The sequence below is a fragment of the Bos mutus genome, chromosome 19, assembly GCF_027580195.1.
Source record: "Bos mutus isolate GX-2022 chromosome 19, NWIPB_WYAK_1.1, whole genome shotgun sequence".
Taxonomy (NCBI): domain Eukaryota; kingdom Metazoa; phylum Chordata; class Mammalia; order Artiodactyla; family Bovidae; genus Bos; species Bos mutus.
Genome location: NC_091635.1, coordinates 20,773,345 through 20,797,927, shown reverse-complemented (window position 1 = coordinate 20,797,927; position 24,583 = coordinate 20,773,345). Strand labels below are relative to the sequence as shown.

At 50.5% G+C, this 24,583-nt stretch overlaps 1 protein-coding gene across 1 annotated transcript in view; it reads left to right on the top strand.

Moving 5' to 3' along the window:
- SLC47A1 (solute carrier family 47 member 1) overlaps positions 1–24,583 on the top strand; it is a 28,854-nt gene that overhangs the window by 2,755 nt on the left and 1,516 nt on the right. Inside the window, exons 2-14 of the mRNA XM_070357318.1 lie at positions 6,671–6,772; positions 8,339–8,407; positions 9,891–10,039; positions 11,388–11,430; positions 13,026–13,070; positions 15,888–15,985; positions 16,187–16,284; positions 16,391–16,504; positions 16,587–16,654; positions 17,484–17,592; positions 17,686–17,761; positions 21,312–21,381; positions 21,607–21,739. Of these exons, the coding sequence (XP_070213419.1) occupies positions 6,671–6,772; positions 8,339–8,407; positions 9,891–10,039; positions 11,388–11,430; positions 13,026–13,070; positions 15,888–15,985; positions 16,187–16,284; positions 16,391–16,504; positions 16,587–16,654; positions 17,484–17,592; positions 17,686–17,761; positions 21,312–21,381; positions 21,607–21,739 (1,174 nt within the window). The remainder of the gene's footprint in view (positions 1–6,670; positions 6,773–8,338; positions 8,408–9,890; positions 10,040–11,387; positions 11,431–13,025; positions 13,071–15,887; positions 15,986–16,186; positions 16,285–16,390; positions 16,505–16,586; positions 16,655–17,483; positions 17,593–17,685; positions 17,762–21,311; positions 21,382–21,606; positions 21,740–24,583) is intronic.

The following is a 24,583-nucleotide window of genomic DNA, read 5'->3' as shown; positions in this document are numbered from 1 at the left end:
AGGAATCAGGTTGAGGGATTAGGATTTACCACACCTGCAGTGAGCTTTAAATGAGGGCTGTAAAGAGAGAATAATGCAGAACACAAAGGCAAGCATGTGAGATGAGCTGTGCACATCTGAACAGAGGCTGGGCCACATTTTCCTTTAAAGATTTAGGTAAACTGTGCGTTTGTTGGGGCAGGAAGGCAGTTGTTGAAGTTACCTGGCCTTAGGCATTTCAGCTGAACTTTCTCCTCATTAGCTTCTCTTCACCAGACTGAACTGTCAGTCCTGAAGAATAATCTCAAAGAGGGATTGCGTGCTCCTCAGGGACACAGGCTGTGCAGTGCATTGGTGAGGATAGAAAAGATCTGCGGTAGCCAGGTCCAGACAGAGGGCACTGGTTTCCATCTCCATGGAAACAGGCTCACCCAGGAGAGAGTTGAGAGGGTCTAAGGCTGAAGGACAAAGACTAGTGACAACGCCCCCCAAGCAGAAGGGCATCTGAGAGACTGGCTTCCTGCCCACGAACCTGCAGGCTGATCTCTGACTGTTACCCTGTAGGTGGGGAATGAGGAGCCAGGGGTGTTCAGTGACCTTATGTAAGATGTCGCAGGACCAGACTTGCTGGAGGCAGAAAATAACCTTGGCCGAAGGTGGTAGCTCCTGGGCAGTCCAGTGGTTAGGACTCTGAGCTTTCACTGCCAAGGGCCCAGTTTCAGTCCCTGGTCAGGGAACTAAGATCCCACAAATCCAACTGCCTCCTGCCCTCACCTTTTCCCAGCCCCAGCCATCCCTCACATCCCACCCCATCCTGCCTGGAACGTTCTCCCAGACAGGCCCCCTTCACTTGCCCGCTCACCAGCCAGGTTGCGGCAGAAACTTCTGTGACTCCTGGGTTCCTGTGTTGTCTGCAGTGCCCGTCTTGTGTGATCCGCTGTGTTGCTCCGTGTTGAACATCTTTCCCTGTGATGCCCTGGGTTCCCTGGGGTGGGGCTGGAGCCATGGTGTTCCCCTTACTCAGATCCATGCTCCCGTGCTTGGCCTGTACTCTGTGCTCCGAAGGAGTGGACAAGAATTGACCTTCTTTTTTTTTTTCAATTTCAAATTTATTTAATATAAATTTATTAATTTTAATTGGAGGCTAATTGCTTTACAATATTGTATTGGTTTTTCCATACATCAACATGAATCCACCACGGGTGTACATGTGTTCCCCATCCTGAACCCCCCTCCCACCTCCCTCCCCATCCCATCCCTCTGGGTCATTGCAGTGCACCAGCCCCGAGCACCCTGTATCATGCATCGAATCTGGACTGGCGATTCGTTTCACATATGATAATATACATGTTTCAATGCCATTCTCCCAAATCATCCCACCCTCTCCCTCTCCCACAGAGTCCAAAAGACTGTTCTATACATCTGTGTCTCTTTTGCTGTCTCGCATACAGGGTTATCGTTACCATCTTTCTAAATCCCATATATATGTATTATACTGTATTGGTATTTTTCTTTCTGGCTTCACTCTGTATAGTAGGCTCCAATTTCATCCACCTCATTAGAACTGATTCAAATGTATTCTTCTTAATGGCTGAATAATACTCCCTTGTGTATATGTACCACAGCTTTCTTACCCATTTGTCTGCTGATGGACATCTAGGTTGCTTCCATGTCCTGGCTACTATAAACAGTGCTGCGATGAACATGGGGGTACACGTGTCTCTTTCAATTCTGGTTTCCTCAGTGTGTATGCCCAGCAGTGGGATTTCTGGGTCGTATGGCAGTTCTATTTCCAGTTTTTTAAGGAATCTCCACACTGTTCTCCATAGTGGCTGTACTAGTTTGCATTCCCACCAACAGTGTAAGAGGGCTCCCTTTTCTCCACACCCTCTCCAGCATTTATTGCTTGTAGACTTTTGGATAGCAGCCATTCTGACTGGCATGAGATGGTACCTCATTGTAGTTTTGATTTGCATTTCTCTGATAATGAGTGATGTTGAGTATCTTTTCATGTGTTTGTTAGCCATCTGTATGTCTTCTTTGGAGAAATGTCTGTTTAGTTCTTTAGCCCATTTTTTGATTGGGTAGTTTATTTTTCTGGAATTGAGCTGTAGGAGTTGCTTGTATATTTTTGAGATTAATTCTTTGTCAGTTGCTTTGTTTGCTATTATTTTCTCTCATTCTGAAGGCTGTCTTTTCACCTTGCTAATAGTTTCCTTTGTTGTGCAGAAGCTTTTAATTTTGTTTGTTTAATTTTGCTTTTATTTCCAGTATTCTGGGAGGTGGGTCATAGAGGATCCTGCTGTGGTTTATGTTGGAGAGTGTTTTGCCTATGTTCTCCTCTAGGAGTTTTATAGTTTCTAGTCTTATGTTTAGATCTTTAATCCATTTTGAGTTTATTTTTGTGTATGGTGTTAGAAAGTGTTCTAGTTTCATTCTTTTACAAGTGGTTGACCAGTTTTCCCAGCACCACTTGTTAAAGAGATTGTCTTTTCTCCATTGTATATTCTTGCCTCTTTTGTCAAAGATAAGGTGTCCATAGGTGCATGGATTTATCTCTGGGCTTTCTATTTTGTTCCGTTGATCTATATTTCTGTCTTTGTGCCAGTACCATACTGTCTTGATGACTGTGGCTTTGTAGTAGAGCCTGAAGTCAGGCAGGATGATTCCTCCAGTTCCATTCTTCTTTCTCAAGATTGCTTTGGTTATTCAAGGTTTTTTTTTTGTATTTCCATACAAATTGTGAAAGTATTTGTTCTAGCTCTGTGAAAAATACCATTGGTAGCTTGATAGGGAGTGCATTAAATCTATAGATTGCTTTGGGTAGTATACTCATTTTCACTATACTGGAGAATCAACCTTCTGAGAGTCAGGTGTTTGGGTCCTGACTGCGCTTCTGACCTGGCTGCGTGACTGAGGGCTGGGTGTCCAGCTTGTCCCCCTGCCTGCACTTACCTCAGGTATGTGCACCCAGTGACCTGGCATCCTGCCAGGCTGACCTTTGCTGCTGATGCTGACCTTCCTGGCATCTCTGGATGGGGCGAGGATGGACCCTTGGGGACTGGGCTGGTACAGCACACCAGGCAGGCTCACACCCTCTGTCCTTCTGGCATCCAGCCCCAGAGGGCACTCTCCCAAAGCCTCCTGGCCAGAAAACGAGGGTCTCCATGACAGGAGGCAGAGACATGCACAGACAGCCCGGCCATCTCTGTTGTCCACTTACCCCTGTCTGAACCCCAGGCAGGAGTCCTTGAGGTGCTGGGGGAACAACCTGTGGGCCCAAAAGCAAGCCCTGTAGGTTCTGTAGGTCTGGTCCTTGACGGCCCCCTCTTGATTGGACAAGTATAGCGGGGTGCGGGGGGGAGTATGCTGAAAAACAGATCCCTCAGCCCATGGACATCTGGACTCTGTCGCTTGAAGTGGGACTGGGCATGAGTCTTCTGACCAAGACCCTTGGGTGATCTCAGGTGTGTGGTTAGCAAACGTGAACTCTGGAGCCAGGACCCCCTCCGCCCCTGAGGCTGGGGTGTGGCAAGTCTGGCCATCCAAGGACTGCACCACTGGGATGACCCACCTTCAACCCAACAGTTGAGTGGATTAGCTCTGCACAAGATGTGGGTTTGATTCCTGGGTCAGGAAGATCCCCTAGAGGAGGGAATGGCAACGCATTCCAGTATTCTTGCCTGGGAAATCCCATGGACAGAGGAGCCTGGCAGGCTACAGTCTATAGGATCACAAAGAGTCAGACACTACTGAGCACACACACACACACATACACGCACAGACACACACACATGCACTCATGGATTATCTCAGCTAGATTTCCCAGCCTCTGCTCTGAGAGATCCCACCCGTGCACTAGGCATTCACCCTAAGAAAATGTCTGGCCCCACCCAAGTAAGAAAGACATTCTGTGCAGTGTGATTTGTATCAGCAAAACCTGGGAAGCAGCCCAGAGACCTGACCATGGAGGAGGCAAGTGCATTTTCCTGTGAAGCCACAGAAACAGCTTACATGTGGCCTGCGGAGTGACCGGACATTGTGTTACGGAAATATTGAAGTCTGATGAAAAAGGGGAAAACAGATCTATGACTATCATTTGCAACAGTTTATGACAGTTCAGTTCAGTTCAGTCACTCAGTCGTGTCCGACTCTTTGCGACCCCATGAACTACAGCACGCCAGGCTTCCCTGTCCATCACCAACTCCCAGAGCTTGCTCAAACTCCTGTCCATTGTTGAGTCAGTGATGCCATCCCACCATCTCATCCTCTGTTGTCCCCTTCCTCCCTCCTTCAATCTTTCCCAGCATCAGGGTATTTTCCAATGAGTCAGTTCTTCACATCAGGTGGCCAAAGGATTGGAGTGTCAGCTTCAGCATCAGTCCTTCCAATGAATATTCAGGACTGATTTCCTTTAGGATAGACTGGTTTGATCTCCTTGCTGTCCAAGGGACTCTCAAGAGTCTTCTCCAACCACGGTTCAAAAGCATCAGTTCTTCAGCGCTCAGCTTTCTTTATGGTCCAACTCTCACATCCATGGAAAAACCATAGCTTTGACTAGATGGACCTTTGTTGGCAAAGTAATGTCTCTGCTTTTTAATATGCTGTTTAGGTTGGTCATAGCTTTTCTTCCAAGGAGCAAGTGTCCTTTAATTTCATGGCTGCAGTCACCATCTGTAGTGATTTTGGAGCCCCCCAAAATAAAGTTTCTCACTATTTCTATTGTTTCCCCATCTATTTGCCATGAAGTGATGGGACCAGATGCTATGATCTTAGTTTTCTGAATGTTGAGCTTTAAGCCAACTTTTTCACTCTCCTCTTTCACTTTAATCAAGAGGCTTTTTAGTTCCTCTTCACTTTCTGCCATAAGGGTGGTGTCATCTGCATATTTGAGGTTATTGATATTTCTCCTGGCAATCTTGATTCCAGCTTGTGCTTCATCCAGTCCAGCATTTCTCATGATGTACTCTGCATAGAAGTTAAATAAGCAGGTGACTGTATACAGCCTTGACATACTCCTTTCGCGATTTGCAACCAGTCCATTTTTCCATGTCCAGTTCTAACTGTTGCTTCTTGACCTGCATATAGATTTCTCAGGAGGCAGGTAAGGTGGTCTAGTATTCCCATCTCTCGAAGAATTTTCCACAGTTTGTGGTGATCCACACAGTCAAAGGCTTTGGCATAGTCAATAAAGCAGAAGTAGATGTAGTTTACGCACAAAAAGGCTTAAAAAAACCCGAAAAGATTGATAGTGATGCTGAATATACCCAAATAAGGGCCCTGTGCCCTTTAAAGTTAATATAAATTCACAATCAAAGAGACACCAACTCTGTGAATGAAACCACAGAATATCTGTGGGGTGGGGACAGCATTTAGTCATGGCCACTTCCTGGGAACAGGCCTACGGGGGCCCCTGGTTCTGACTTTAGGGTCTACAGAATTGGGGTTTTCATATCAACCTTTTTCAAAATTTCTATTTATTTTTGGCTGTGCTGGGTCTTCATTGCTGTGTGGGCTTTTCTCTAGCATTCTGGGTGGGGGCTTCTCTCTAGTTGCAGTGTGAAACTTTGGTCTCTGCAGTGGGGGAAGCAGGAACTGGGTTGAGGTTTGGAATTCGATGTGGAGATATATGCACCCTCGCCACCGCACACGCATGCACACGTGCACACACGGCTGAGAGCAGGCCTCTCAAGGTCTGTCGATCTGGGTCCACCTGTGGAGATGTACCTGTCTGTCTCCAGGTGCAGGGAGGGAAAGCAGGCAGTCACCTGTACCGTCACCAGCAGGGCCAGGTCCGATGCCCACATGGCAATCTTGGGTGGTTGCGGCGCTAGCCGATGGCAGTGTGGGTCGACAGAGGTGAGGACGAGGGTCACTGGGAGCCTCGCCTGAGATCACCGGAGGAGCTTTCGCCCTCGAAGGACTGAACGGCAGCAGTGCTGGCTGGACCTGCACAAGCTCCCTGAGCCCCGGGAGTGCACTTTGAGAGGGGCGTGTGGGGCCGATGGGCTTCCCGGGAAGTCCTGCACCTCCCGGGTCTGGCAGGTCACAGAAGGTGGTTTTAAATTAACCTGAGGAGATAAGTCAGTGTCCAGAGGTGAGGCTGGAAGTTCTGGAATGGTGAGGGAGAATGAGTCCGTGTTCCTCAAGCTGCATTTGCCCTCATATTGGAGGTTTTGTGGAATCTGAGATGCTTGGCAGACTGGTGATGATTCACTCCATCGTTCCAGACCCCACTGGCCTTCCATTGAGGTAGCCTCAGGTCCGCCTCAGGAGTTCCTCTCCGTGGACTGTTCTGCTGGCCGTTGAAAGCTGTTCTCTTCAGCCCTCAGGAGGAATCTGAAATAACAACGGGTCATCCCAGGAGGCAGCCTCTAGAAATTTCAGGGAAAATAGGCATGCAGTCTATGGTATGAGAATCTACAGTGAAAAATAAATTTTAAAAGTTGGAAGTTCTCAGAAACATGACACTGGTGGCAGCAAATGAACCTGCATATTTTTCAAGAAGTCCACCCGAGGCTGCTCGTTTGCCTGTGAGAGCTGGCGGAGGCTCCGTGCAAGCCAGGCCTCCTTACCTCTGGTCCAAGCCCACCGGGGAGGGCGGGGTCACCTGGGAGCCCCCCGCCCCCGCCTTCCTTCCACTGCCATGGCGGCCCTCACTTGCAGCTTCGTGTTTTCTGTCTCTTCCCAGTTCCTGGCCCAGTTGATGGTGTTCCTCATCGGTTTTGTGAGCTCTGTGTTCTGCGGGCACCTGGGGAAGCTGGAGCTGGACGCTGTCACACTGGCAATTGCTGTACGTACGGGGCTGGCCAGCTGAGAGATAGGAAGCCGTCTGTGTGTTCATTTGCCCCTGTGGCTCTTACAGATGATCAGAGTTTTGGGGCTTCAGGGAAGACACATGCGTGCCTGAATCTCTCACTGCTGGAGGCCACTGGTCTGAAAGGGGTTTCACTGGGCTAACCTCCAGGTGTGGGCAGGGCTGGGACCGTGTTTCCGTCCTCAGCCTACCTCTCCTTCCCCAGGGAGCCGCCCCAGGTATGTGTCTCCTCAGGTGCCAGGCTCCGGAGGGGGCGTCTTTGGAGGGCCAGAATTCTGTCTGCCACGCCAGCTAGTCTGCCATCCCTGGAGCTCTGGCTCCCACCCGGACCCCACATCTGGAAGTAGGGAATTGTTCACCAGTAGAAACCCTCCCCCCTCCCCCAGCTCTTGATTTGTCTCTTATCCCGAGATGCCAGAATATGAAACCCTGGGTGCCCGGGTCCAAACCTGAAACTGGGAGGAGGGACTTCCCTGGTAGTCCAGTGGTTAAGAATCTGCCTTTCAGGGCAGGGGACATGGGCTGGATCCCTGGTGGGGATCCCTTGTTGTTCCACAACAAAGACCCAGCTCAGCCTACCGCGCCCCCCCCAACCCCAAATAATAATAAAACTTTTAAAAATTTAAATAATAAAAATGAAAAAAATCAGGAGGCACCAGTCCTCTCTGTACCCCAGACGTGAGCCCCACAGCCACAGAGAGGTGTCATTGCCCTCAGCCGTGGTTGCTGGCTTGGGGGCCCTGCCAGCCTGTTCACTTGGGCCAGCAGATGTTTCACTCAAGTTCTTGCCTCAGGTGTGTCCTCTGAAATGCCCGCATCGGCCTCCCACACCTGGTCCATCGGGCATTTGAACTTGCCACCTCTGAGCCTGCAAGGTGCTCTGAACCATCCCCAGGGGCTCGTGGATTGCTTTGCTTTCAGGGAGTAGCGTGGACAACCCTGGTTTAATTATCCTTTTTGGTCTCTGATGTTTGGATATTTGGGGAACTCAGCAAGCTTCCCACAGATCCTTCTTGGCCACGGAAGTGCAGGAAAGCTGGTGCTTCCGGGCTGGGCCTGGCGGGGACTGCTGTCCCTGGTGCTTCCTGCAGACTCAGGGGGCAGCGGGTGGAGGCAGGCAGGGCCTCAGACTTCCCTGGTTTGGGGATGCTGTGGATGCTGGAAGGCATGAGTCTTGGCTCTGAGACTTGTTCCTGCTCTCGCAGAGTCCTTCAGGGCGTTGTGTGGGTCATCCTTGGTCACTAGCAAGTGGGCTCACCCAGGACTGCTCTGTGCCATGCCGCAGGCCCCTTAAGAAGGGTTCATGGTCCTCGGAACCTCGGAAAAAGGTGCCCAAGACCTGGGGAACAAATGTCTAAGAAAGACTAATGCAGTGTTGTCACCACGGCCTTGAATGTCCTTTCCTCCCAACACTGTGTCTGTCCTTTAATTCAGGGCACGGGGAGGTCTGTGCACAGGCTCTGGGTGGAGTGCTGAGGGCTCCGGGGCTCTGACGGGCAGAGGGGGAACCTGCCCCCAGCCTCCTCCCTGGTTTGTTCCCAGGTGGTCAACGTTACTGGTGTCTCAGTGGGGTTCGGCTTGTCTTCTGCTTGTGACACGCTCATCTCCCAGGTGAGTGGCAGCCCCAGGTCAGGTCACTCCCCCGCCCCGCACCAGGTGGAGGGTGGAGTCCCCCAGGGCAAACCCTTGCCACATTTCTCAGCTCTCCTGCTGGCTCCAAAGTGTGGCCACAGGTCTCTCTGTTCTGGGAAGTGGCATTTTTCTGCATGACTGCCCTACTGCTACGTCTTGACAGATAGGGGATGTTTTGTTAAAGTCCCTTTTATCACTTCCAACATTGTGGAGCTTGGTATGTCCAGGGGTCCTCAAACGGGCATGTGTGTCAGAGTCACTTGGGGGCCCCCCACCAGCCATAAGCCTGAAGAACCAGGTCTTGGGTTTGGGGTGGGGAATGTCCTGACTGGTTGTGTATGCCGGTCCCAGTGGCTAATTTCAAGCTGCCCAAGATGTCACTGAGCTGGCTGGGGAGGGCTGTGCATGGTGGGTTTTGTAAGCAATAGGGGCTGGCTCCAGTGCCCCCCCATCCCCAAGTTTCTGCATCAGTAGGTCTGGGGAGGGGGAGGCCCAGGACATCATATTTCTAATCAGTTTCCAGGTGAGGCCACCCTGACTGCACATTAGGATTACATGAACATGGGGAGATTTTACAAATTATTGGTGTCTGGGACCTACTGTGGACCAGTTAAGTCCAGACTTATCTTTATCAAGCCCCTGTCATCAATGATTTAAAAATGTTCCCCAAATTAAACATCCATTTATGATAAAAACTCTTCAGAAAATAGGCACAGAAAGAACGTACCTCAATATAATAAAGACCATACAGAAAAAGACCCTGGTGCTGGGAAAGATTAAAGTCAAGAGAAGGGGGCAGCAGAGGATGAGATGGTTAGAAAACATCACTGACTCAATGGCATGAGTTTGCACAAACTCCAGGAGATGGTGAAGGACAGGAAAGCCTGGTGTGCTGCAGTCCATGGGGTTGCAGAGAGTCAGACATGACCGAGTGACCAAACAATGATTAGGTCACAGCTAACATACTCAATGGTGAAAAGCTGAAACCTTTTCCTCTAAGATCAGGAATCAGACAAGGATGCCCTCTTGCTCCACTTTTATTCAACACAGTATTGGAAGTCCCAGCCATAGAAATCAGAGAAGAAAAAGAAATACAAGCAATCCCAATTGGAAAGGAAGAAGTAAAACTGTCACTGTTTACAGATGACATGATGCTATAGAAAATCCTAAAGACGCCACCAGAAAGCACCTGGAGCTCATCAATGAATTTGGTAAAGTTCTAGGACACAAAATTAATATGCAGAAACCTGTTGTGTTTCTATACCCTAACAATGAAATATCAGAGATATAAGAAATGTTCCTTAGGTGATTCTGATGAGCAGCGACATTTGAGAACCACTGATACCTAAAATGTAGCAGTTTCTGGGGCCATCTGTCTCTCTGTGGGGCGTGATTGGAGGCCTCTGGGGGACAGTGAGGGTGCCGTTTCTGTGTTAATGTGTTGGTTTGACTGTGCACGCAGACGTTTGGGAGCCAGAACAAGAAGCACGTGGGCGTCATCCTGCAGCGAGGCGTGCTGGTGCTGCTGCTCTGCTGTCTGCCCTGCTGGGCGCTCTTCCTCAACACCCAGCTCATCTTGCTGCTCTTCAGGCAGGACCCGGCCGTGTCCAGGTGAGATGGGCCACCCCCTGGCAGGATGGGTCCATCCCGGCAGAAAGATGGTGCCAGCCAGGTTCAGACTCTGGGGGTTCCCAAGGCCAGGGACAGGCCATGCATGAGGAGCAGGTTAAGCTGTCCTCAGCTGACTCTCCATACCTGGCCCATGGGATAACATACCTGGTCCTCATTTGGGTAACTTTCAGGTAAATAGTTCTGGGTGAAATATGATCTGCAAACACCCTCCACATGAAATGGTGGTTCATGGTGTTGATTCCCGGTTCTGTGATTCTTGGCCCTGGTCAATATTAAAATCACCTGAATGCTTTTAAAGCCCACCGCTGGGGAATTCCCTGGTGGTGCAGCAGTTAGGACTCTGTGCTTTCACTGCCAAGGGCCCAGGTTCGATTCCTGGTTGGGGAACTGAGATCCTGAAAGCCGCATGGTGTGGCATTGGAGAAGGAAATGGCAACCCACTCCAGTATTCTTGCCTGGAGAATCCCAGGGATGGGGGAGCTTGGTGGGCTGTCGTCTGTGGGGTCACACAGAGTCGGACACGACTGATGTGACTTAACAGGAGCAGCAGCATGGTGTGGCAGAAAAACAAAAAAACAACGCCCTCCCCTCCTCTGGTGCCCTCCCCCAGCATGTTGTTCTTTTCATTTGTTTGTTAAAATATTTAGTTATTTGGCTGCATACGAGATCTTTGATCTTGGTTGCCACCTGTGGGATCTTTAGTTGCGGGATCTTTAGTTGCAGCATCTAGTTTCCTGACCAGGGATCGAACCTGGGCCCCCTGCATTGGGAACACAGAGTCTTAGCTACTGGATCACCAGGAAGTCCCTAGCATTCTGGTTTAATTGGCCTGGGGTGCAGCCTGGGTGTCCATGTCTTTCAAAGCTCTCCTAGATGATTCTAAAATGTGACGCAAGGTTTGAGAGCCGCTGGTTTAGTTGATAAAGACCTTTTATGACTTTCTGCTCAACCAGTGGCTCTGAACCCAGGGGACACTTGGAATGTTACAAGACGTTTCTGGACGTCAGAACTGGTATGGGGGTGTCGCTGCTGGTAGAAACCAGAGATGCTCCATCTTGGGATACACAGGACTGCCTCCACGGCAAGAATTACCCAGCCAGGGTGCCCAGTTTGAACCCCGTGTCCTGGACCTGGAGAGACTTGGGAGAACCAAGAATGGCCACTCGGGTCATAGGATGACATGTTCTGTGTAGATTCTGACAGTGCTCCAGCAGCTTCAGCCTGTACGTTTAGGAAGAGCCAAGCACGTGAAGGTAGTGTTGCTGTGTCCTGCCTACCTTCCCCTGGAAACGGAGCACTCTGTCACTTTTCCCTCTTCCTTGTACAGGCTTACCCAGACCTACGTCATGATCTTCATTCCAGCTCTTCCTGTAAGTGTCCACGGGGTAAGGGGGTCCCTCCTTGAGGTTCATGGGTAAAAAGGCAGCGGAGATGCCTTGAGCTCAGGGATCTGGTTCAGCCCTGCGATGATGCCCACATGAGGAGTTGGCTCCTTCAAGGAAGCGTAGTTTTCATCACACTCGGGAAAGACACAAACCTTTATCCCTCAAGAAACACCAGGGTCAAGAGGGCTGCAGAGGCCGGGGTCCCCGCTCCTGTAGCAGAAGGGGCCTCTGCTCACCCGCGGGGAGGAGCTCAGACTTCTCCTGTAGACGGTGAATCCTTGCCACCACGGACCCCCAGGGGCCTCGCCCGGAACTTTGAGGCTCTTGCTTGCTAAGCCTGAGGCATGGAACCCACGTGTGTTAGTGTTCGGGGGGGGGGGCTACCTGCTTGGTGAATAAGCACAGCTATTTCATTCAGTTAAACATGTGGCTGGATTAGTCTGCTGAGCTGCTGTAACAAAATATCACAGGCTTAGACAACAGAAACCGATTTCTCACAGTCTCGGGGGCTGGCAGGTCCAAGGTCAAGGTGTCGGGGCTGGTTTCCTCCGAGGCCTCTCTCCTTGGCATGGAGGCCCACCCCCAGTGTTGCTTGTCTGCCCAGAAAGGGCACCAGTCCTGCTGGATCAGGGCCCCCCCAGTGGCCTCATTTAAACTTAATTGACTTTGGGCTTCCCTGGTGGCTCAGATGGTAAAGAATCTGCCTCCAGTGTAGATTGGAGGATCAAACCTAGGTTCAATCCCTGGGTTGGGACGATCTCCTGGAGAAGGAAATGGCAAGCCACTCCAATATTCTTGCCTGAAGAATTCCATGGATAGAGGAGCCTGGCAGGCTACAGTCCATGGGGTTGCAAAGAGTCAGAAACGACTAACATTTTCACTTTTAAAGACTTTATCAAATATGGTCACATTGGGCATGAGGGCTTCAGCATATGAACTGGGAGGGGATGTAATTTAGACCTCAGAAGCACTCATTTGCCCTCATAATTGAGATCGTGGTCTTTATTTTTTCCTTTTAAACTGAATATTCTTTTCTAAGATTTTTACTTAACATCTTTATTGAATTTGTTACAGTATTGCTTCTGTTTTATGTTTTGGGTTTTTTTTTTTTTTTTTTTTTGGAGGGGGGTACCCTGAGACATGTGGGATTGTAGCACTCTGACCAGGGACCAAGCTGGCACCCCATACATTGGAAGGTGAAGTCTTAACCACTGAACTACCAGGGAAGTCCCTGAACTGAATATTCTTGAGTTTATTCCACCAAATAGGACTACAGCCTAATCTATAGAAAGGGGCACCCATCCAGAGTTTGCATGGGCCTCCTGCAAAGCCCAGTGCCCCCAGGAGAGTCCCAACCAAGCACCCAAGGAAACCACTCTCCCAGCTCCCCCGGGGGTGCTTAGATCATGTTCACCCATAAGAGAGATGTCCGGACTTGGGGTTCCTGTCCTGCCCCCGAGCCTCCCAAGAGGGCCCCAGCCTGGGCCTCCTGTGAGAGCAGAGGGCAGGCTGGCCGAGGTCCCAGCTCTCCACTGTGAGGCTGGCCAGGGTGCTGACCTCTGTCCCATGTTGTCTTGCAGGCGACCTTCCTCTACACGTTACAAGTGAAGTACCTGCTCAACCAGGTAACTCGACTCTCCTGTACTGTAGGGGTGAGCACATCTCTCCTTTCAGGGGTCAGGGAGACCGGGTGGAGAGGCTCGCCTATCCGGAGCCCCTGTGGGGCGTTTCCCCGAGGGGTGCTCGCAGGGCTGAGGAGTCAAGGAAAGGATAGGTTGTTATTGGCACTGGAAAAGTTGGATCCGGTTCCCATTTGGAAATATTGTTATTGGTGGGCCAGCAGGGAGGATTCTTGGCCCTGCACCATCGCCTGGCTCCAGAGGGGTTGGGGGCGACCTTTCAGCTCCGGCCATCTGGGGATGTGAAAGCACCCGCTTCCCCACGAAAGTGCCTCCTGTCATCAGGACTCTTGGTGGGTGACTAACAGCAGTGGCCAGAGCCTGGCTCTGTAGGTGTGGAGTCATGTGTGGGACCGTCGACTTCCTTCCAGAAGGACCAGATAAATAGGGTGCCAGGTGGTGGTAGGGTACCAGCCCATGAGGGCAGGCTCTCCCGGGCTTGTGTGACAGGGGCAGGATGATGGAGAAGGAAGCTTTTTACCTATTTGACATCCTTAAAGTTAAGGTGCTATCCTCGTAACAGAACAAGATTTCCACTAGTTCCACGTTTTTATTAGTATCAGAATTGTATACTTGAAATGCCTGTAAAGAGGCAGAAACCAGCGTGTGCCCTGGACTCTGGGCTGTCCCCTCATAGTTTGTTACCCTGTTTGAGGGCCTTTGCCCTGTCAGCCCCCCAACAAACGTGGGGCTCCTTAGTGCTTGAGTGAGGAGTGGGTATGAGGACCCCTCCCTGAAGGCCCTGAGGCAGGGGAGACGACCTAGAAGAAGGAGTCCTGAGCCATGGGGTCAGGAAGGGGACTCGAGTGGTGGAGAACACGTGAGTTTCCCAAGGTGGGAAGGAGAGGGGGGTGCAACCCAGACTGGGGGGGTGCAGTGGGAGCCTGGACATGGAAGGGGGTTGCCCAGGCTGACTAGATGCAGGAGAAAAGGAAAGGATGGAGCCGCTGCCTATGTGACACGTGAAGGACAGGTTACTGGGGTCACTAAAGGGCGGAGGATGCAGAAAGGTGAGGGGCAGGCTTGTGGGGATGCAGAGGGAGCTGTGCAACGGGCCTTAGCCTCAGTCCCTCCTCAGTGCCTCCGCTGTTTCTCCTCTTTTCCCTCAGTGGGATCCCACCCAGGCCCCCTCTGCCAGGTGGTCCCACAGCCTCTACCTAACCATCGGGTCACCTGCCTCTCCTGCTGAAACAGACCAGGGCTCCCGGTAAACAGAGTGCTTGGCAAGGTCCTGGTCTGGCCTCTGAGCCCGCAGCCATGAGCCCGCAGGATGCAGAGCAGCCAGGGGAGCATGGGTCTCAGGCACAGAGCGGGGGTGGAGGTGGGGTGGGAGATCTGAAGGACGGTGTGAAGGGAGGGCGGAGCAGAGGAGCCGTAAGCAAGCGGCCAGTGTCCGCCAGTGTCCGCCTGCCCTGCAGAGTGACCAAGCCCTCCCTCCCCAATTGCTGTGTCCAGAGACACTGTGGCTCCTGTGGGAAATCCAGACTGCTTTTTAAAATTAATTAATGAATGACGGCTGCACTGGGTCTTCATTGCTGCTCGAGGGCTTCCTCTAGTTGTGGGGAGGGGGCCCTAGCACCCAGGCTCAGCAGCTGTGGTGGCCGGGCTCAGTTAACCTGCAGCATGTGGGATCTTCCGAGACCAGGGATTGAACTTGTGTGCCCTGCATTGACAGGCGGATACTTAACCACTGGACCACCAGGGGAGTCCTAAGATGTTTGATTTATACTGTGGTTTCAAAGAGCAGAATTTCAAACAGCCTATGATTTTGGGCATGATGCTTTACAAGGAGGTAGCACTTTTTAAAAATTGGGGTATAGTTGATGTACAATATTCTATAAGTTACAGATATACAATATAGTGATTCATAATTTTTAATTCCCATGTATCGTTGTTATAACATACTGGCTACATTCCCTGTGTTGTGCAGTATGTCCTTGTAGATAATTTAACTCACATATTAATAGCGGGTTCTACCTCCTAATTCCCTCCTCCTATATTGCCCCTCCCCCTTCCCTCTTCCCACTGGTAACCACTGGTTTGGTCTCTGGGCTTGTGAGTCTGTTTTATTTTTAAAATTCCATACATAAGTGAAAGCATATAGTATTTGTCTTTCTCTGACTTAATTCACTGAGCATAATGCCTTCCACGTCCACTGCAAATGGCAAAATGTCATTCTTTTCCATGGCCGAGTCATCGTCCATTGTATATACACACCACATCTTCTCTCTCTGCTCATCTGAAAGGTGACGTTGTACAGTGAGGTGACCCCTTGCGGTGGGCGGCCCCTTCCAGTCGGGGGAAGCAGTGCTTCTGCCTTCATCACAGCCGGCTTTCTCTGCGTCCATTTTCTGTCCTGATGCTGCAAGGAGAGACGTCAGCCCTGGTCCCATGTCGCTTCACTCTCATGCCTTCAGTCGGTCAGAAATGTGGGAGGCCTGGACCTGCTCGGGTCTGTCGCCCATCCCAGGGTCATAGCGTCCCCTTAGTTCCCGACCTTCAGCGTTGGTCCAGGTGTCCGGGGAAGGTGATGTGCTCACGCTGCTCCTGTGCACGAGCCGCCTCTCGTCCTCCCTCTCTGCCGCTTCCCTCTCTCCTGCCGCGTGTCCGTGGCCAGAAAGATGCCCTTCCGGCCGACCCAGAGGAGGGAATGCCCAGTGGACGGGAGCGGCAGCTGTGGCAGCCACCCTGCTGGCCATGAGGGCGCCTGTTTGGGTGGCAGTCGCGGTCCCTATGGGTCTCCAGCACGGCCTCTCGTTTCAGGGAATCATTCTGCCCCAGATGGTGACTGGTGTGGCTGCCAACCTGGTCAACGCCCTCGCCAACTACCTGTTCCTCTATCAGATGCATCTTGGGGTTATGTGAGTCCCAGGGAGTCCTGGGTCAGGGAGCAGGGTGGCCTCCTGTGGATTTCCAGGGCGGGTGGGGTGTCCACGCTGACCCTCCTCCTTGAGCCGCTCTGGACCCTGCGGGGGGATGCTGCTCTGGGAGGAGGTGACCGGGGCTGCTGTGTCACCAGCAGGAGAGGTGGGGTACCCGTCAGCATGTTCTCTTCTGCCCAGGGGCTCGGCGCTGGCGAACACGGTCTCCCAGTTCACCCTGGCTCTCCTCCTCTTCCTGTACATCCTCGCCAAGAGGCTGCACCAGGACACCTGGGGAGGTAAAGGCCGCCTGTCTCCTGCCTGGACACGACTCCTGTCTCGGCTCGAGCCCCTGCCCGGTGGCCATTCGTGTCACAACCAACCGCATCTGTGTCCTGCCTGCAGGCTGGTCCTGGGAGTGCCTGCAGGACTGGGGCCCCTTCTTCCGCCTGGCCGTCCCCAGCATGCTGATGCTGTGCATCGAGTGGTGGGCCTACGAGATCGGGAGCTTCCTGAGCGGTCAGCATGGGGCCGGCCGGTGGCGGCTGGGGGACAGCCAGGGCCCGTGGGAAGCACGCAGTCACCCACCCCTCTCCCACAGGTGTCCTTGGCATGGTCGAGCTGGGAGCCCAGTCCATTGCGTATGAGCTGGCCGTCATCGTGTACATGGTGAGTGTATGAGCCCATCCTGGGGCGGGGCTGTGTGCTTCCCTCCAAAGACTGCTGAGCACAGGCGGTCAGCGCGTACAGGTTGTAAAATGATTCCTGAAGGGCACATTTCACCCTGGAGCCTGGGAGGGTCCTTTTGGTATGGCAGGCGGTGTTCCCTGTGAGCTGGAGGGCTTTGGGGAGACGGTCCAGAGGACTGGGTTGCTCCCGGTCCTCTGACTCCTAACGCGGCCCCAATCCGAAGGACTCGGTTTGATGGCACGCTTGTCAAACATGCCAACTCTTTTCCTGTTTCATGACACAGATGCGGTGGGGACAGGTGGGGGATAAAGCTGACGGTGCTGCAGGCAGGGCTGAGCTCCACTCCCGCCTGTCTCTGTTGCCTGTGGATACTCGGTGACATTTGTAGGTTAGACCCCCAAGGCATGAAAACAGATGTTTGTACTGAAGTTCCTAGCAGCGCTGCTCACGACTGCCAAGAGATGGCAGTGTCCCACGTGCCCAGGCACGTGCCCGAGGATGGCTGAGTGGACCCCATGCGTGGGCAGGATGTTGTTCAGCTAGAGGAAGGAAGAGGGTGCTGAAGCTCTGGAGAAGAACCCTGGTCATCAAAGGCTTCCCTTTGACTCTCTTTTACTGAAAGCATCAGGTGGATATTCTGAAGGGCTTTGTCCTCCCCAAGTGTCGCCTTAGAAATGCACCTGGGACGTGGGAACAGAAGGGCCTGTGGTGTGGGAAGGACCAGGGTACGCACAGGTGTGCATGTGCATGTAGGACTAACTGGAGGACTGAGTCTCAGCATCACCGTCAGGTGCCCTCCTCATTTCAGGTCCCCACAGGCTTCAGCGTGGCCGCCAGCGTCCGGGTGGGGAATGCACTGGGGGCCAGGGACATCGAGCAGGCCAAGACATCCTCCGCCGTCGCCCTGCTGGTCACAGGTGCCTAGACTCGGGGATGCGCCCACAGCCCCCATGCCCTTCCCTGCGGACCCCCTCTCTCACCGTGTGCTTCTCCTGCCATCTGATCTCCAGGGCTCTTTGCTGTCATCTTTTGTGTCCTGTTGTTAGGCTGCAAGGATGTCGTGGGCTACGTTTTCACCAAGGACCAGTGAGTGTGGAGGTTTTCCTGGGATGTAAATCTGGTCGGTGGGAGCTGCTTTCACACTGGGCCTCCTGGATGGTTGCATCTTGGTGGGGAGCCTGAGTCACCTCCAAGATCAGAGATGCAGTTGTTACCTGGCAAGAACGGATAGGATGTAGGAACTAATTTATAATCTAGAAGCCGACTCAGTGGGCATGGGTGGTGGGTGTATGTTTCTGCTAGTGGAGTACTCACATCTTTTAAAGATGGTAACTCCTTTTGGGTACCACTGCCTCCATCTTCACTAAAGTACTTCCTTCCCAACAACATGAGTCATCTTGGTGGCCCAGAAGCTGCCCAAGTGCCTGGCTGGCAGTAGTCTTGTAATGTGTTTGTCCATCTGAACTGAAGTGGAACTCTCACCCCTGAGCTGTCTCCACACATCACATTATCGATCAATCACTGAAGAATTCTTGCACCAGCAAAGTCCCCCGTGCTCTGCAGATCCCGTTAGGTTGGTTTGATAGCTTTCATCCACGAGGCCACAGTGTATGCTGACTCGGTAGCTATATTGTGCTGTTACCCCTTCCTTGGGCTTCTTTTTATTTATTTATTTATTTTTGCTGAACCATGTGACATGTGGGATCTTAGTTCCCCAACCTGGGATCGAACCCATGCCCCCTGCATTGGGAGTGCAGAGTCTTAACCACTGGACCACCAGGGAAGTCCGTAACTGGGATTCGTCAGCAGTTACAAAATGCAGAATTGACTTGTCCCTCCTAGATTCACAAAGCAGGTGGTGTGGATGGAACTGACCCTCAGACTATGCCTCGGGAATCTGTCTTTTGACTTCTGGTGGTGGGTTGTCACCTTTTAGCCTTTGCCGTTTTGCTGTGAAATGTTTGAATATCCCTCACATCAGAGTGAGTCAGATGTAGCCAGAGATCATGCTCAGCTTCTTCACTTGATCAGAAGTCTGTCTTGCAGGATGGCTTCAGCAGAACCTGGTAGGAAGTTTGATTCTCAATCTGTGCACTTTTGGAAAATCAAATAGAGCAGGGAATAGAGTGAAAAACAAGAGTCCCACCAATGGGATTTTTTATGGAATTAGGAGACATAGAAAACTCACAAAATCAAATTATTTGTGATATGGCCAAGCTCAGCTGAAACTGGCAGAACTAATGACACATTCTGAGGATGACACAGATGCCTGACCCAAACAAAGGGCAGAAAGGCAGTGTGCACCTCTATGCAGTCAGAAACGGGGAAATGACTGAAAAACCGTAGTTTTCTTAAAGTGGAAGAGACTAGTTTGCACAACTTTTGCAAGTACATTTAAAACGTGGGGAAATAACTTCTCAAAACTTATGCGACCAACAAAGACTTTTTCAGTATATACTGAAAAAGTATATACACATGTATCTATAACTGAATCCCTGTGCTAACACCTAAAACTAACACATTGTAAATCAACTTTGCTTCAATACAAATTACAAAAAATTTTTAATTAAAAAATTATTCTAGAAAACATAGGTCTAAATAGATCAATTTGTTTAGACGAAATAAGAAATAGTTATTTTTAAAGTACCAGGGGACTTCCCTGGTAGTCCAGTGGCTAAGACTCCAAGCTCCCAATGCAGGGGGCCTGAGTGCTATCCCTGGTCAGGGAACTAGATCTCACATGCTGTGACTAAGAGATCCCGAATGCCACAACTAAGACCCAGTGCAGCCAAATAAAAAATATGTATACATATGTATTAAAAAACACCAACTCCAGCGACTTCCCTGGTGGTCCGGTGGTTACGACTGTGCTTCCACTGAAGGGGTCCCGGGTTCAGTCCCTGGTTGGGGAACTAGATCCCACATGCCTCGCAGTACAGCCAAAAATGAAAATAAAAGCACCAGCTCCGGAGCGTTTCAAAGGAGAATTCTATGAAATCTTTAAGACGTAGATAATCCCAATGCTGCCTTAACGGTTCCAGAAAAAAGAAAATTTCCTCATTCTGTTTAGGAAGCAAGTATGTCGGTACCGAAGCTGACAAAGTATTCACATGAAAAAAGAAAGCAATCCACGGGCCAATCTTCCTAATTAATGTCAATTTTAAAATCCAAAATAAAATATGAGTAGATAGGATTCAGCAGCATAATAATATATCCTGATGGAATGTGAATATAGGGGCTTCCCTAGTGGCTCAGTGGTGGAAAGTCCATCTGCGACATCAGGAGACACAAGTTTGAACCCTGGTCCGGGAAGATCCCACTTGCCATGGAGCAAGTAAGCCCATGCACCACGATTACTGAGCCTGTGCTCTGGAGCCTGGGAGCCACGACTACCAGCCCACGAGACCTAGAGCCCGTGCTCTGCAACAGAAGCCACTGCAATGAGAAGCTCCCCCATTGTAAGGAAGGGTAGCCCCTGCTCACCACAACTAGAGAAAATACCACACAGCAACGAAGACACAGCACAGCCAAAAATAAATATATAAGATTTTTAAAAAGTGAATGTAATACACGAGGCAGAAAAGTCAAGGTACAGAACATCATGAAGAGAATGTCAGAACATGAAATCATACATCAGGTCCAGAAGGGGAAAGAAGAATATATATTTGTGCTTGCTTTTATTTTCATGAACACTGGACAAAGACAGTGCCCAGAACTGTTCCTTGGTTTGGGGGCAGGTCACGGGAGGAGTGGGGAAGGAATGGAAATAAGATTTTCCTCCATATGCTTTTCATGTTGTTTAATTTCTTTTAACCATTGGCATATGTTACCTATTAAAAGCAAAATAACATTTGAATAAAAGAACTGTACTTCTGTCCTTGTTTGGCAGGGAGGGGGGACCATCCTGTTCTGTGCTGGATGTCTTAATTATTTATTCATTCAACCAACATTTACTGCCAGACAGCCATTTCTTCGTTAACCACTTGAAGGAATTGGGAATACTCGGCCGTTCCGGCCCCTGGCAGTGTCTTTCTGTCTCTAGCTGTAGAGGTGAGGGTCAAGGCCAGCTCTGTAAACTCTATCTGTGGCCTTTAGAACTTGCCAGCCTGGTTCCCTGGAGGGAGCCTGACCCTGATCCTGTTGTGCATCACTCAGACACTTGGAGGGGACGTGCATGGAATTGTGTGAAAAGGAGGATGGCTCTATAACCCCCATTTTATTTTGGGGGGTGCAGGAGAGGAGTACAGAATCATTTGATTGACTTTCATTTTAACTTTATTGGGAGTCTAGTTGATTTGTAGTGTTGTGTTAAATTTCAGGTGTACAGCTAAGTGAATCAGCTACATGTATACATTATATGCATTCTTTTTTAGTGAAATCATATGGCTGAACTGTTTATGTTGACCACAGGGACTATATGTTTTCTAAAAGTCTTGAGATACAGTAGTTTCCACTGCAGACCAAAACAAGGTAGGACTGTCCCTGAAAAGGTTGTTGGCGGGACACCTGAGCCTGTTGGCTCCACACAGACGCGGAGCCCTGCCTGGCGGTCAGAATACGGTCACCAGGAGCCACACTGCCCTGCTCTCTGCCCACGTCCGCCTCCCAGTCATGCTCTGCTTTGTTCTCCTGACAGAGAGATCGTCTCGCTGGTGGCCCAGGTGGTCCCGATTTACGCGGTTTCGCATCTCTTCGAAGGGCTGGCTGTGAGTACTGAGCGGTGGTACCACCTCAGCCGCCTTTACGATCCACGAGTTTCTGCTGACGATGGTAGATTTTAACAGAGAAGAGCGGCGGGGAGGTGGGATATTCCTCTCACATCCACTTCACGAGGCCCTGGACTTGAGGCAGAGTCCCCTGAGGTGGGGGGTGCGGGGTGGGCGTCGTGGGGCAGCATGAGCCGTGTTCACAGGACTGGCGTCTGCCCGCAGTGCACCTGTGGAGGCATCCTGCGAGGCACCGGGAACCAGAAGGCGGGCGCCATCATCAACGCTGTGGGGTACTACGTGCTCGGTCTTCCCATCGGGATCTCCCTCATGTTTGCTGCTGGGCTTGGACTGCTGGGTAAGCCTCCCCCAGAGCAGGAAGAGCCGGGATCACGGCCTGGGAGGTGGCTGTCAGAGCTCGGAGACAGATTTTGAGACGCCGCTTTAAAAGAACAGAGAAACGGGTGACTGCCCAGCTTTGACTTCTAAAATAATACTTGGGTGTACATCAGCGTTAATACGTGATTACATTAAAACCTGAGCACACTAGCTGGGTGCAGTGGAGACAGTGCTCATCTGTATCCCTCAGCTCTTGGCTAGCTCAGAGGCAGAGGCGTCACCTGATAAGGAGACTCAGCTTTCAGATCAATGTGTCTTGTATGTTGCACATTTTTCTCGTTCAATAATATTTTAATGAAAAATATGGGAGATGTCCAAAGAATGGAGTTGCCAAGGCAAACTTCATTGGTGTGGAAAATTATTTATTCTGAGTTTCTGGCCTTATTCATATTTTTGAAAGTCATTTTAAATCTTATTTTCTGGCAGTTTGTGAGATCTTAGTTTCCCAACCAGGGATTGAACCTGGGTTCTTGGCAGTCAAAGTGCCAAGTGCTAATCACTGGACCTCCAGAGAATTCCTGGCATTATTCATATTTTGGGGTTTGCCAGTGACATAGCTAAGGAAAATATTAATATTATAGAAATTCACTTTGAAGTATAGATCTATGTCCCAAGAGCTGTACTAGGCCCGCTCTGCTGTTTAACAAAAGCTCACCTACAGAGTGTACAGCACAGGCAGAGGTAAGGATCACCTTAAAAAAATGTTAGGGTGCAAACTTGCAGTTGGAAAATAAGTCCTGGGGGTGTGGGGGTGTGATCTACAGCATGGTGACAGCCTCTCCATCACTCTCTTGTCCAACTCTCTGCAACCCCATGGACTGCAGCCCACCAGGCTCCTCTGTCCATGGGATTTCCCAGGCAAGAATACTGGGTGGGTTGCTATTTCCTCCTCCAGGGGATCTTCCCAACCCAGGGATTGAACCTGCGTCTCCTGCTTTGCTGGTGGATTCTTCACCACTGTGCCACCTGGGAAGCCTGTAGTTAATAATACCATATTGTATATTTGAAAATTGCTGAGAGTAGATCTTAAAAGTTCTCATCATAAGCAAAAAAAATTGTGTAGCTATGTGAGGTGATGGGTGTTAACTGAATTTATGGAGGTGGTCATTTCACAGATATTGAATCATGGTGTTATACACTGGAAATAATATAATGTTATATATTGATTCATATATAAAAGATGTTGGGGGGAACTTCCCTGGGGGTCCAGTGGATAGGACTCCTTGCTCCCAATGCAGGGGGCCTGGGTTTGATTTCTGGTTGGGGAACTAGATCCCACATGCTGCAATTAAGACCCAGTGTAGCCAAATAAAAATTAATAATTTTTTAAAAAAGCTGGGGACTCTGAGGAAGTGAGGGCTCTGTGAGAAGACAGTGGACACTCCCTGTACCAACTGGTGTTGAAACTCGTATCCCTTCTGGCAGGACGTGCTGTCCACCTACACCAGGAGCCCTGAGAAGTGTCAGGAGCTACAGGTTCTCACGGGCAAGGCCAGAAAATCACAATGGCCATCCTAAATCCCTGAGGCTTTCCCAACATTGATTTTTTGGGTCCTGTCCAGGGAATCCTGATAACCATCCCGTTTCAGCATTCCTCCTTGAGTCAAACAGGTATCTTTTCAATAGTATAGTGAAATCCTTGGAAATTTAACTCCTAGCTTTCAAAATACAGCTGGAGGTAGCTGGTTATGGGCTTCCCAGGTAATGTTAGTGGTAAAGAACCCACCTGCCAAAGCAGGAGATGCAAGAGAAACGAGTTCAGTCCCTGGGTCAGGAAGATCCCCTCGAGGAGGGCATGGCAACCCACTCCAGTATTCTTGCCTGAAGAATCCCATGGACAGAGGAGCCTGGTGGGCTACAGTCCATGGAGTCACACAGTCAGAAGCGACTTAGCATGCACACACACATGTAGGTGGTTATCTAATGTTTAAGATGGGTGGAGGAGCTTGTGGTTTCTGTGTAATGGGAATTTTCAGAAGAGGAAGGCTTTGCTTTCACTGGGTCCACTGTAGGAGTGACAGGTTGACTGTTCTAAAGATCAGGCTGATCACACCTGTAAAGTACAATATGGGCTGATGGGTACCAAGGAGCAGAGTTGAAAAATGTGCATGAGATCTGGCCACCCAAGCCTTAAAGCATGAGTCCCATCCAGCCCCTGTCACCTTACCCAGATCTAGCCGGCTACATGGCAGGGGCAGGGGAGGGAGCCACGGTGGGACAAAGGGGAGGCCCAGAAGTGGGGCATCCTGTGTGCCTGGTCAGGGGGCACGTTTGCTTTTCTCTGGGTGGTCTTAAGTGGGAAACCAGGACAGAAATTAGGGAGGCTGTCAGTTACAAGTCAAAGCTTGGACATTTTGCATCAGTTATTGCAGAAATTATTTAGCTTATCCCTAAAGAATGATCTGGCCTCTCAGGAGTCTGATGTGAAGCAGACTGGCTTCTCGGCTGTCAGTTACAGGTAAGGGATTGGCTTCCTAGACAGGTTGCTTTAGATTGTGGGTCAGAGGTCTATTTTTGTGTAAGACCTGACAACTGAGACTACTGTCAGCTTGGATATTCAGTCTCTCAGTTTGGAGTTTCTGACTCTGCTGTGGGTTCACTCTTGGGCAGAACCCTCGTCACTCAGGTCCCCCTCTGGGTCCTGTGTGAGTGTCTGGGGCAGGGTTTTTAGGTCAAAGTGTGGAGTCTTAGCACCTGAACTGCCAGGGAATTCTCGATGTCTGCGTTTGTAGAGTGGCAGAGTTTGTAGAGTCTGCTTGGTTGAGGAAGATGATACAAGGTATTGGGAGTCTGCAGGTGCTGC